This window comes from Lissotriton vulgaris, chromosome 8 (genome assembly GCF_964263255.1).
Source record: "Lissotriton vulgaris chromosome 8, aLisVul1.2, whole genome shotgun sequence".
Taxonomy (NCBI): domain Eukaryota; kingdom Metazoa; phylum Chordata; class Amphibia; order Caudata; family Salamandridae; genus Lissotriton; species Lissotriton vulgaris.
This window is the reverse complement of record NC_141696.1, coordinates 1207968742-1207982382: the sequence shown is the minus strand read 5'-3', so window position 1 is coordinate 1207982382 and position 13641 is coordinate 1207968742. Positions and strand designations below refer to the sequence as shown.

The 13641-nt window shown below is 40.8% G+C and overlaps 1 protein-coding gene across 1 annotated transcript in view; it reads right to left on the bottom strand.

Moving 5' to 3' along the window:
• Positions 1-7244: 7244 nt before the first annotated feature.
• The window catches only part of RFXAP (regulatory factor X associated protein), a 121057-nt gene continuing 114660 nt past the window's right edge, over positions 7245-13641 (bottom strand). Inside the window, exon 3 of the mRNA XM_086935085.1 lies at positions 7245-7961. Coding sequence (XP_086791211.1) covers positions 7851-7961 — 111 coding nt within the window. The 3' untranslated portion in view covers positions 7245-7850. The remainder of the gene's footprint in view (positions 7962-13641) is intronic.

The following is a 13641-nucleotide window of genomic DNA, read 5'->3' as shown; positions in this document are numbered from 1 at the left end:
TCTCCACGCAAGGAGGTGGAGGCTGGACAGGTTCCGGTGGAGGACCATTCCCTGTGTAGGCGTTGCATTGCACTCATTTTGCCGACACCTTTTATTCACCAGATGGAATGGGGAAAATTTTCCATACATCACTTTCCTTATTAGGTCGTGTTATGTCTTCATCCTGGTCTGAAATAGCTTCAGCCTGAGCTGATTCTTCTTCACACATAGCTGCAGAAGCAGGCATAATTGTGCTGAGATATACAGATGGCAGACAGCAGCAATGCTCTCCATACTATCTCTGCGGAGGTAAAATCCAAATTAGAGATTTAGGTTGTGGTTTATCTTATAGATGAGTGGGGTCCTAGTGGAGCTAATCAGACGTTCTGGTTGGGTTTGTCTCAGTTATTGAATGAATTTACGGATCCGCCAAACCTGTGAAATGAATAACTATGTTTAAAAACACACATAGGCTTCCACATATCTGAATATAATGTTTTCTATGATATTATTAAAATCTGAAGCACCTACATATATCTATTGACATTGCTATGGTTTTCGGTGGCTTCACAAATTTGAATTTGTGGAACCATCGCAATAACAGAGAAATGTGAATCCATAGAGAACCCATAGTGGTGCCATTTTTCGGCAATCGCTATAGGTCCTCGGATCCATAAAATAATTTTAAAAAGAAAATATTTACTGGGTTAATTGAATCAATAAAGACCGTACATGAATGACATTACTATGAATTGTGATGTTTTATTTTTTTTAATTTATAATATCAAGAATTTTAAGAAAAAATGAATTGTACAGTTGTAAAACCCCTGTATTACAAATTAAACTTGTAGGTAAAATTGTAGTACAATGTACTGTAAAAAATCCCAGGTATTCACAAAAAAAGCAGAGGTTACAGGGACATTATAGTTAGGAAATAAATGTTTTAAAAAAGTAAAGATTAAATGAAAAAACAAGGTTACAGGGATGTTGTAGTTAGGAAACAGAATTAAAAAAACCTTAGAAATTTACTGAAAAAACCCAGGTTGAAGTAACATTATAGTTAGGCTGAGATTTTACATGCACAAAACCATAGAAATTCAGCAGTTACAGTTACCTCAGCTAACTTTAACTTACATCCCGCAATGCATTGCTTATGACATCACATATTACATCACTCATGACATGGTTACTGACATCACTGATAACATCCCAAATGACATCATCCACAGACCCAGTCACACACATATCCATACAACTCACACACCCATAGAACCACAATCAGAGCCATTTGAACCCCAATACAACCACGAACACACCCATACAACCAATCACACAACCACTCACACTATCACTTACACACCCAAACAGGCAGTTATACATCCAGTCGCACAACCACAAAACCACTCACACATCTGCTCACAGACTCATACAGCCACTCATACAGCCAGTCACTCACACCTTTTCAAAGACCCATACAAAGAGTCAGATACCCAGAAACAACTCACGCATCCCTAAAACCACTCCTACATACACTTAGTCATGCAGCCACTCATACACCCACTCACACACACCTAAACACGGATACAGCCACTCACACCCATATAGGCAGTCACGCAGCCACTCACACACCCAGTCACAGGCCTATATAGCTACTCAGACACCCACTGAGAAACATATATAACCACTCATAAATCCACTGACTGATCAAATCAGCCACTCACAGACCCATACAGCCACACAGACACCCACTCACACACTGATACAGTCACCCAGACACTCAAATAACATATGTTAGAAATAGCAATAAGTCATTAGAAGTACAGAAAGTATACTAATTTCACTTATGTAAAAGGTTAGTATATATCTTTAAATTGAACAAACTTTTCTGAAACACTGTCACCAGTGATGTAATTTGTGACGTCATCAGTGATGTCACTGACCATATCATGAGTGATGTAATATGTAATAAGGTCATAAGCAGTGCTTTTCGGGATCATACATTATAGTTAGCTAAGGTAACTATAACTGCTGAAATTCCATGGTTTTGCGCCTGCAGACTTTCATCCTAGCTAGGTCTCTTGAACCTTTTTTCGAGTGAATATATATACATACATACATACATATATAAATACACATATATATTTACAAAAAGTGCAGGGTCTCACACACTTCATGAAGGTCATTCTTCAGAATGCATTTTGTCTACATTATTCAACTGAGAGACTAACCTAAGTCTGAGCCGACCCCACTGGGTGAATGCAACTTTTTACACATATCAGGTAAGAAAAAAAAGGCAAAGAACACCATGTCTAATGTCATAATATTCAGCTATTTTAGAACGGTAGTTCAATAAAAAAAAAAAGTGAGTGTGCATTTACTGCTTTTCCTCTAGAGCAAATAAACTATTAACTTCTTTTGGGCAAGCTTATGTGTCGCCGTTTGTTTCCCCAGTACTGTACAGTTTATGTGATTATCTGGTGAGGAAGTATTGAAAATATCAGTGCAAACCGATCTTGTCCCCTGAAAAATTACTTGTCCACAATGAGACATTCAAGGGGAGAAATGATCATCATTAAAGATGCGAGACAGACTGCTGGGTCACTGGTGGGATGATTAACCAAGCAATGCTACTTAGCTACCAGACAGAATGGAATAGCTGGATCACACATTATCATGGAGTGAGTCCTTCTGAATGGAGAGAGCCCGGAATGTTACACGTGAGCATTCATCTTGAAAAGAAAAGTTTACGTTGTGATTCCATTTGCTGGTACCATTCAATTGTTTCTATTTAACTCATTAACATTTCCTTTGGTCAGTCATTGTAAATGCAAAATGTCAATAAAAAATATTGTTGAAAAAAAAACATTTCCTTTGGTCAAGTTGATTTCGACTCATGGTCTACTTTGTGAAATACATGTAGATGACACAAAGTAAAGTAGTTAAAAGTAGAACAGATCGAAAGACTATACCTGGATTTCCAGGCTCCTTGGTCAGACCCAGACCTCGAAGTCTTTGCCTAAAGGGAAGCAACAATGTGTATACCTTTGTTTTCTCACCGGGCAGGGATGATCCCTTGCACTAGGCCACTGTTAGCGAGACAAGCTGCAACAAAAGAGATGCGGAATCTGCTTGTAGCTTTTGACCACATATTCTCTTCAGAGGCTAGGTCAATAGGTCAAGGCAATGCTAAAGTCATCACAGCAGAATGCAAAACTAGTGCAACATGTCCTTCCCCAACACTGAAAATATGAGGAATACACTGTAGGGCCTATTCACAAGCTGCATTTTGTAGGGCATTTAGAAGTACCAGAACAGTACTATTAAAGTACTACAAAATGCTATTCCGATACCTAGATGCAGGGCTCTCTGCCTCTGCTATATTTCTATGTGCAGACATCTCCACACACGTAAATATGTGTTTTAGTAGTAAATTTGAGAGGGACAGAGGGGAGCAGCTGGAAAATGGGGAATGCTACTAAAGGGAAGGGTTTAAGGGTGGAGCAAGGAGATATTGATAGAGGGGATTAAGGAGGGAAATGCACCCATCCACAAAAGACTAAGCCCCATTCTATTCACAAGCTGCTCTGTTATAGTTACCGCACCCCAAAATTGAACCCAAACAACAGTAAATTTGCTCAAGCTCAAAGATGGAGTACCTCCAGCCCTACCCATGGCCCCTCGCAGGTAAAGCTGCACCTTCCCATAGAAAGAAAATGGAGGTAGGGACTTTAAATAAAACACTGTAGGAACTAATGTTATAATAAATAATTTAAACTATGTAAAAATCTAATTCAGCTTTATTTATTGATTTTATTTTAAATAAAATTGTATATTTTCAAATATATTCTTAACATTTAAAAATGAATGTTAACATTAATATTTAAAAACATAAATTACTGGAGCATCAAACACGGTCATAAAGTAACTACCAGTCGTAACGTTATGGTTGTATTTGATGTTTTTACTCACTCCACCATCTATTTAAGAGGGTTGAGACATGCAAGTCTACACTTTTGAGTAACTTTACACAAAGACAACATGTGGACCAGAAATATGTTTATAATAGACAGAATAGGCACAAGTTGATGCCAACATACCACCCAAGTGAAATTGTGACCTAAAAATCACTGTAGCTATATCACTAGGTACTTCCTGTAGTCAATGTGAATGCAACCATTTGCGATATGCCACGGCTCGGTCTGTACTGTTGATCTTATTAACACTGGCAAGAAACAGCTAAAGAAGATGTAGCCAGACACAGGGTCCGTCAAACTATAGACCTGAATCTATGGCCCTGATTACGAGTTGATCAGAGTTGTAGGTGTTATTTATCGTACCAGTTAAATTCAATACCACAAGGTTCCGAATTTGTCAGGTATGATCAATGGCGCCTTTTAAGAGTGTTTGTGGAATAAAATGCAGAGTCCACGTTACAGTAAATATCATCCTGTTTTACTTTGTTAAATTCCAACAGGTTTAACCCTTAGCAAAGGGTGAGGTATAACACACCTGGTAATTACTAAATACCATCCAACTCAGAATTCTGAGCCATTTACAAACAGGGGTTTGCACAGGGGTGAGAAATCGCAAAGCCAACTCAAGATCAGAGCCAAGTTTTAAAATGATCTAATGCTTTGAATCCTTGATATCCTAATTTTGCTGTAATTGTGAAGTATATGTTTTACATGTTATGTCAATCTCTTGCGTAGTCTAGAGAATAACTCGGGCATGTTGGCTCTCCAGAAATAAATAAGTAAACCACATTTTAAAATTGTGCACTATTAGAATATATTTTTTTCAGAACGAATTTCTTCATTTACATGTTTTTAAATGTGGTTCAAATTTAGTACAGTACTGATGTATTTAAGAATGCTTAATGGCATCCAGAGACAAAGAAATCAAGGCCTCGCAGGTCATACAAAAGAAAGGTGCGTAGTTTCAATCTGGCCTTAGGAGCGGAGATTGAGTTTTAGTCTACTGGGAGAATGGGATCAGAGGAGTTAGTATGCTATGACAAGGTGGATAAGCAAACACCCAGGAGATGAGGTTTCTGTGGAGGTTGGGGGAAACCGCAGGACAGTACCACTGCAGCACGGAAAGGGCACAACCATTGGCTGATAAGCAGTTTCAGTTATAGGGTGTCCAATAATGAGGGAGGACTTCGAGGTGCTAACAAGCCTTATACATTCAGGTGACGTCTAATATGGTGTGGCGTGGTACCCAGGATCCCCTGGAGTTATTTTCTTTTAGCTTGGTTTGGACATTGGAATGATGTCCTCCTGTAATATTACTTTGTATGTTGTTCAAAGCCACTCTTGCCATGGCTCTGCTCTTGGAATATCCTGTGTACAACAGGTGGAGGTTAAAATACATAGGAGGAACGGGACCTCAGCCCCCTATACAGTTAACAAATTAAAATCCAGAATGCAACATTCAGTGCACTCCACTAAATATGGTTTCAAACGTAATGTATTTAACAACAATATGAAGATTTAAGCACATTTATTCCTAAACTCCACGCCATTTTTTTTCAATGGGGATTAATGGCTTAAGTGTTCCTCCAATTCTAACAGGGATTGTAACAGGAGATACCATTCCCAGCCCAGCTGAGCTCTGTAGTAAATATGAGGATGCGGTGTGTTTCACCCAGTTACTGAAAGGGAAGCAAGTGGTTTCCTGTGCTTGGCCATTTTACGGACCACTTTTAATAGTGCCCTAACTAGAGCAGATACAGTAGCAAGTTTTAATCTCACATTCGTATGAAGCATAGATGAGTAACAGCCAGATACTCAATAAATACCATGTGAGAAAAGCACCTAAAAACAACCAATCACAATAGACAACAATCTTGTGATAATCAGTGTTACCTACATGGGCACTTAACATACCCACTGTTTTTTTGTACTTTCAATTAATTGACTGACCTTTAAGAGTGCTGCACAACTAAGAGAGAAGCAGTTCAAACGCTGAGCCTTGATGTATTCACAAGTATCCAGTCATTCTTTTTTAATTTGTACACAAATAATACTAACCTCTTCAACACCCTTAACACGAAGAAAACACGATGGAGTGTCAATGCGAGATGGCAGTCGAGTGCTGAGAGGTTGAGTTTTTTCCACCGTCTGTAAGTAATCTTGTTGCTCGCAGTTGAAAGAGTTAAGGTGGTGTTTGCTCTGGATATTGGGAAATATTCCTGTTATTATCATACATCAAGGCAGAGCGAAGAAAATAGATGCCAGGTCTTTACTGGGTGTGTAACACACTGGTATTACCTGGAAAAGTCAGTAGGTGACCTTGACTTGCAGAGGAACTTCAGATGCTGTAAGGAACAAAGTAATGATACTGCTAACATTTTTATTTAAATAGTAACTTTGAAGAGGTTATGCTACCACCACTCTGCATCGATTCTTCTTTGTTAACAATAAATATTTCCTCCTCGGAAAAAAGAGTTACGTTACCAATACCAAAATAAAGAAAAGTACACTATTTCGTATCTACAATAGTCATGCATTCACAACTGGCTCACGGGACCTTGCCTACACTTCGATGGAACGGCCACACTTTGTTTACTGTTATCCATATTGAAAGGTTTGATTGCTGGAGATGATTCTTCTTGCCCCTCTGCCCTTGTACAGGAGATGAAATAGTAATTTAATTGCCATGCAGAGGATTACCAGAAAGGCAATGCCAGTAACACCACAAAAATAATGAAAAAACAGACATACATATTCCTGGCTATGGTCCTCACTGTAATGTAATGTAAATTGATACTTGTATAGCGCACTACTCACCCACAAGGGTCTCAAGGCGCTTGTACGAATACCACTGTGGAACCCATCTCCGCTTTCCCTGTGAGGCGTCCACTCCTGGGCACCCCCAAGGTGGAGGCCAGGCATCCTTAGCGTTGTGGGGGGCGTTGTGGCGATTAAGCAAGCTATTGCCCAGAGTTGCAGAGTGGGACTCCATGATTGGAATAGGCACCGAGGCGAGAATTATCAGGTCCGTGGAATTTTGAGCCCAAGACCCGCCGAGGCGGGGAATTGAACCCTGGTCCCGGGCTAGACCTCTGCATCAGAGTCTGCCGCTCTAACCATTGAGCCACACTTCTCCACTGCACAGAGCAAAGTATGAAAGTGCTATTTCCAAGGGTCAGGCCACACCTCACACCACTGAGACGCCAAGTATGATGGCGGGGTGAAAAAACACACTGCTTGGCTGTCAAATATATACAAATAAGATCAAAAAGCCCATGTATTCTTCTTCTTGATTGTCTTTCCTGGCATAGTAACTCTAAGGCTTTGAATCCTTGAGGGAGCGACTCGGGCTTTCTTTCTTCCAATATCAATAAATAAAGCGTTAGACTGAGTGATGATAACCTGCACAATTCAGTTGGTGTGAGCAGTGTGTAAATTGGTATTTCTATAAAATCAATTCAGATTTGTGGATTGGATGTAACAAGATTCTCCTCCTCCAGAGGTGGCCGATGCTGGGGCTTCCCATGGAACATTTTGCTGTCACAATCTCTACAAGCGAACTAAGTTATCATGAACTAGAAGAGCTGTGTGAACATGTATAATATTAATATGTTTGTTCCCTCAAACCGTATTTTTTTTTTATTTCAACACACTACATTAGGCTGCACTGTTAAAACATATTCCACGAGAATCTTTCTGAATGATCAGAGGAGCGGTCAGATATTTCAATGGATTTTCAAACGGAGTTCCTAGTGCACAATCCTCAGAAACATCATACTCTGTGTTTTGAAACAAATACAGAAATGAGAAATACTCTCAAGTTCCACAGGAGATTCTCTTTTTTTTTTACATAGTTCTTGAATGTAGAAAATCCACAGATCCGGTAGAATATGTCCCTCATAATACAGGTGCTCCTTGGAACGACTGTCGTTGCTCGCATGCCTGCTGACTAAGCAGTTGTTGCTGTTTTTGCAGAAACCGTACTACTTCTGGGCTTCTTAACAACGACTTGAAAAGATACAAGAAAGGAATAGAAGTTATATATAGACCTACATCAGTAGTTTACATAGAAAAATTAGAAATGAAGGCATGCAGACAAAGGATACTGCAAAATCAGACTGCAAGGCTACATTACACATTGGCACATCCAATAAGACTCCCCTACACAAGAGCTATTGGCTTTGCCAATGTGTTTTAGCCATGTTGTACACTAGTATGGCAGCTGCTCAGCATGGCTAAAAGTTTGAGGAGGTCAGGAAAGTAGCACAGAGTGGAGTGGCGCAGAGTGGAGTAGCGTGGCGTAGAGTGATGCAGAGTGGAAATGTTGTAGAGTGGCATAGAGATTTGTGGAGTTCCGTGGAGTAGAGTGAAGTGTAGTAGAGTGGCTTAGAGTGGATTGGTATAGACTGGAGGAAAGAGTGGAGTAGAGTGTTGAAGAGCTTAGTGGCTTAGAGAGGAGTAGAGTGTTGTAGAGTGGAGGGGCGGGGAGGGGCTTAGAGTAGAGTGGCAGAGTCAAAGAGATTGTTGTAGGGAGGAGTAGTGTCCTGGAGTGGAGTGGAGTAGAGTAGAATGGAGTGCAATAGAGATGTGGAGTAGAGTGTTGTAAAGTGTCATAGAGTGGAGGGTCAGAGTGGAGTATAGTGGCATAGAGTGGAGTACAGTGGCATAGAATAGCGTGGAGTAGTGTTGTAGAGTGACATTCAGAGAAGTGTCGGAGTAAAGTGGCGTAGAGTGAAGTGGCGTGGGATGGAATAGAATGAAGCAGAATGGAGTAGAGTGGCGTAATGTGGAGGGGAATAGAGTGCCGTACAGTGCAGTGGTGTCAAGTGGAGTATCAGAGTGGCGTAACATAGAGAGGAGTGGTCTTGCGTCCACTGGAGTAAGGTGTTGTTGACTGGGGTAAGGTGTCTTAGAGTGGAGTGCTGTAGAGTAGAGTGGAGTGGTGTATGGTAGAATGGAATAAAGTGTCAGAATGGAGAGGCGTAGAGTGAAGTAAAGAGGTGTAGACTGGGGTATGTGAACAGGCGTAGACTGGTAGAGTAGAGTGGCACAGAGAAGAGTAGCGTGGAGTGGTGTAATGTGGAGTAGAGTGGCATGGAGAGGTGAAGAGTGTCAAAGAGTGGAGTACAGTGTTGAATAGAGTGTTGTAGAGAATTGTGGTGTAGTGGTAGTGTACAGTGGCATGCAATAGAGTGGCGTAGGGCGAAGTGATGTAGCGCAGGGGGTAGAATGTTGTAGAGTGTCGTGGAGTAGAGGGCGTAGTAGCTCACTACCAATACAGACAACACATTTTCAATTGAAATAACCATAATATTTGACATACGGTTTTACTGATAAAAGTATAAAACGCACAAATGATAATCTATGGAAAATGCATCACCTAGTGTATTGATTTGCTTTGATCATATTAAAATATGTTTCCACCACACTTCAGAATTACAAGAAAATTTGCTTCATTTTTTTTTTTGTTTCTTTTTATTGAAAATTATAAACAAACAAGGCAATAAAATACAATGTATAAAGTACCGGTTCATACGAGGGAGGAAAAGGCAGTACAGATTCATATTAAATCGACAATGGGAGAGGGAAGGAGGGGAGTAAAGAGACAATGCGATGTTAAGATAATACAGTGGTAGGAACGTGAGGTTAGGGGGAAAGCGGAGCATCAGTATTGGTCACATTAGGAGGAGTGCGAAAATTTGCTTCATTAGTGCTTTCCTGGTCCTGTATATAATCTGAAATATTTGCACAGTTCATTTACAAACATTTACATTCTGTAGTGTGCTAGAAACAGAATAACATCACACAGCCTTCCTCCAGCACCCCCATACCCAGCATGATTGTCATATAAATCATCTCACTTTTAAGTCATAGAAAGAAGATTAAGCACCAAGCTCTCTAAGAAAAACGAGCCCAATGTTTGATCTCAGTCTTTGAATGCACAGCAATTGCGACAAGATTAGAACAAAATTCAAAAGGCCTGTTTAAAGAAAGCGAGCCCTTGTGGAAGAATACAGTAAACAAGCTATGCTCCACTGGAGGGACAAAGTCATACTGGACAGCCTAAAACAAATAAAGCCAGAAAACAAAGCAAGCAACTGTGAGTTAAAAACACAAAGTCAGTGGTAAGCAATGGGCAGAATGCATTCCCAGGGTAGCTTTCAGAATTTTCCCAAGAAGTCTTTGCAAACCAGAAAGCTGCACTGTCTGGTAGGTTTTGGCCTATAACGGAGTGCATTCGAGACTAAAAATGTATACAATTCTTTAACCAAATACATTCAAACCAGATACACTAATTTTGGTGTAAAAGGTCAGCTTCATATAAACATAACCAAAGGGGATGATGGACGGAGCGTTTGAGCAAATCAAACACTCACCCCCAGTCAACTGATCTGGGTTTAATCCATCACATTCTTTAGCTCACTCCACCACCCCAGTTCAGTGGCATCGCTTTGTTCGCCCTAAGTTGGCAGCGTATGCCCAGATGTGGGTCCCTTGCTCACTTATTCAAGATAGCCTGGCTGATGAGGGTTATGAACCCGAAACTGGTCCCAGGATGCATGTTTCCGGTCAAGGGAAAACATGGCTTGGCAGTTCGGGCTGGACTGTTCCCATGAGGCACAGGGTCAGACTGATTTGCATATGGTCATGTCTGAACTGGGGTGGTGGAGTGAGCTAAAGAATGGTGCTGGATCAAACCCAAATCAGTTGACTGGGGGTGAGTGTTTGATTTGCTCTAACGCTCCGTCCATCATCCCCTTTGGCATCGCCTCATAGAATCATTGTCATTTCCAATTTTCTTTTAAAAGATCAAATTCATATAATCGTTGGAGTTTTACAGTTCCTGTAGGGTGCAATTACTGTTATAGTGAAAATATATAATGAATAATGTTAAGATAGGGGCTTCACAATGCTAAATGCAAGGAAACGTGCATCATTATTATTGAAAAACTTTTATCAAAATGTGAGCAATATGAGAATCTCACTTAGCCCTGAAGAGGAACGAACATTTTAATTTCATGTGTTTTTATTTAGGTTATTCTTTTCTTACAAAAATGTTGTCAGGACTTAGTAATTAGCTGCAAATATGGACCATGATGTACGGTTACACACCTTGAGGCAACACACGTTGGAGAAACTAGTAAACGTAAAGAGAAGAGAACAACATTAACTGTCGCAGTACAACAACATCTATTTATCTATTTATTTACATGCTCAGTGAATCCACAGAGACACTCCAATCACCTTATATACTATTGGACAAATCACATAAAAACATGCAATAAGTAAGTAAACCAACCTTCAACCCCTCCTCAAGTACAAATAGAATAACAATCATTCGCATTTTAGGTGCATTTACATTTTATTTGATGACATCCTTAGAGAAATTATATAGATAAAAAGATCCTTAGTACAACCGACGATGGTATTTGTCGCAATAACCAAAAGGCCTCTTTCTCACTGATTACAAAACGAATCACACAAAAAATCAAACAACAAAACTAAGAGAAGGGCTGAAATTGGGCCACCTAGCTTACCTTCTTTACATGGTAATTAACAGTAATGTAGCTACGGTACAAAGAAAGATACGCATCCCACATGCAGTCAGTGGAAGCAATAATATGGTAACCAAGCTAAAGCTTAATGTTACAGTGCTTAGCGATAAAACATGGAGATGGAAAGGTTAGAAGAGTCGGAGATATTGCAGGTGGTAAAGAGCATATTTTGTACATTATGTTTGTTTGTGAAAATTATGGTGGTATAGGGATTAGATATTTATAACCTACTCCGAGGACAGCAAAGGCAAATAAAAGACCAAAGTCCAGTGATCTTAGCAATTGATATGTTGTGCACAATTTTCGTTCTGTTTACAAACAGATTTTTGTTTTGTAAAAGCGCCCATGCCATGCTTTCACTTTAATAGCGGCCACGAACCTTTCTTTAGATGCAGTTTGTCCAAAGAAAGGGGTGTGGCTTCCATGAATGTGAAAGCGCCGCATAGGCGCTTGAAATTTTTTTTAAATTAAGTACACGTGACCTCTATACTTAACCCGTTTACCGCGGCGGAAATTCCGCCGCGGTGCGAAAGCTCCATTGCGCGGGCGGGGCTGCGTCAGCCAACGGACGTGCGCAGCAGTACCGAGGTAGTGCTCGCGACGGCCATTGGCCGTCGAACGCACGCAAGGGGTTAAAGAAGACCGCCCTGCTGAAATAAATAAACACAGCCACTATAGTTAAAGCGGACCGTCATTCGTAAATAAAATAAAAGTGGGCAGCGTGCTGCGACATAGTGGGTGAAATAGGGGAAAATCATTAAACAAAATAGTGCCCACAGCCAAGATAAAGCAGACTGTGTAAGAAGACAAGTAAAAGGTCCAGTAGTTTTTGGCGGTAACAAATGCAAACAAGGTGGTATCAAGGAGGGACTAACAAGCCAAATAACGACTCCGAAGCCAGCATTTACGAAAGACATTGACAAAAGCCAATTACAAATATGGGCGGAGACTGGGCGGGGCTTCAAAGCCATACTCCAAAACTGCATGCCTCGCAGCAGCGCATGCGCTGCTCAGACTCGACCTAAAATAGCTAACTGTTGAAGATGGTAGTCTTCAGCAGCGGCAGTCTTGGTAGGAGTCTTTTTAATTTCAAACTTTGGTTCCGGGCTGGAGCAGTAGTTGTTTTTGGATTAAGTATTAGCGGCCCGGGCACTCCAGAAGCCATGTCTGTGCTTGCTCTTGACAGTTTGTTTTCTACCAGTGCTAGAAATTTTACTAACTTGCAGTTTAACTGTTTGTCCTCTGGTTTGAAACAATCTATCACAACCTGTCTCCGTGGTTAGATTCACAAAGGTTGAACTACGGTTTAAGTAGGCGAGACCTCTCCTACTTCAGGCTGATATACATGCTGGTCTGAAGTGCCATGCCCTAATTTCCGTTGCCGCACAAGTGGCAGCAAGATGGTATTTGCCCCCTAAGCCATGCTAAAAGATGCAGGATAGCTGGGAGTTTACCCAGCGGATGTTTCAAAAAACTTTCCTTGGTATTCCAGGGATATCACAGGCTAAAATATGGCTATGGGCAAAGCCATTTATAGCCATTGACTGCCATCCAGGCATGACTTCTTGCTGAGAAAATGGCTTTATCTTCTACTAGAGAAAGGCTCCGGATAGGCTTCTGTACCACCTTTTTAAAGACTGCATGGGTAGTTGGGGCTTTCCAGAGCTGGGAGAGTCCAGTGTTTTCAAGGGATGCTGGATCTCTTGCCAGAGTAGGTGATTTAGGGTGTTTGGGGGACGTTCCTAATTTTGTGACAGCAGGCTATATTGGCCCCAAGTCTTGCAAGAAGTTGTTTGGTCTAAGGGAAAACCCCAGCCGGATCTGTGCTGCAGAGGCATAAATTGGTCTACTACACAATTCTGTAGGTCCTTACTCATATAGTGTCAAGGGGTTTAAGAGTCTCTCCTTCTCAGGGATTCACTACAATATGTGATGGTGGGCAGAATTTTGGATTGTGCAACCTGGAATAGAGGGGAGAGTATAGAGCCTTTTAGCTGGATTTTAAGTGCCCCAAGGTTGTTCCTAGAGCCATCCCTTTTCTTCTAATCATCTCAGGTAGCCTAGCGAATTGGCCATCGTTATCAATAGTTGCCTCAAGATATTTGTAACTGGTTGCGTTCTGAATGTGGTTG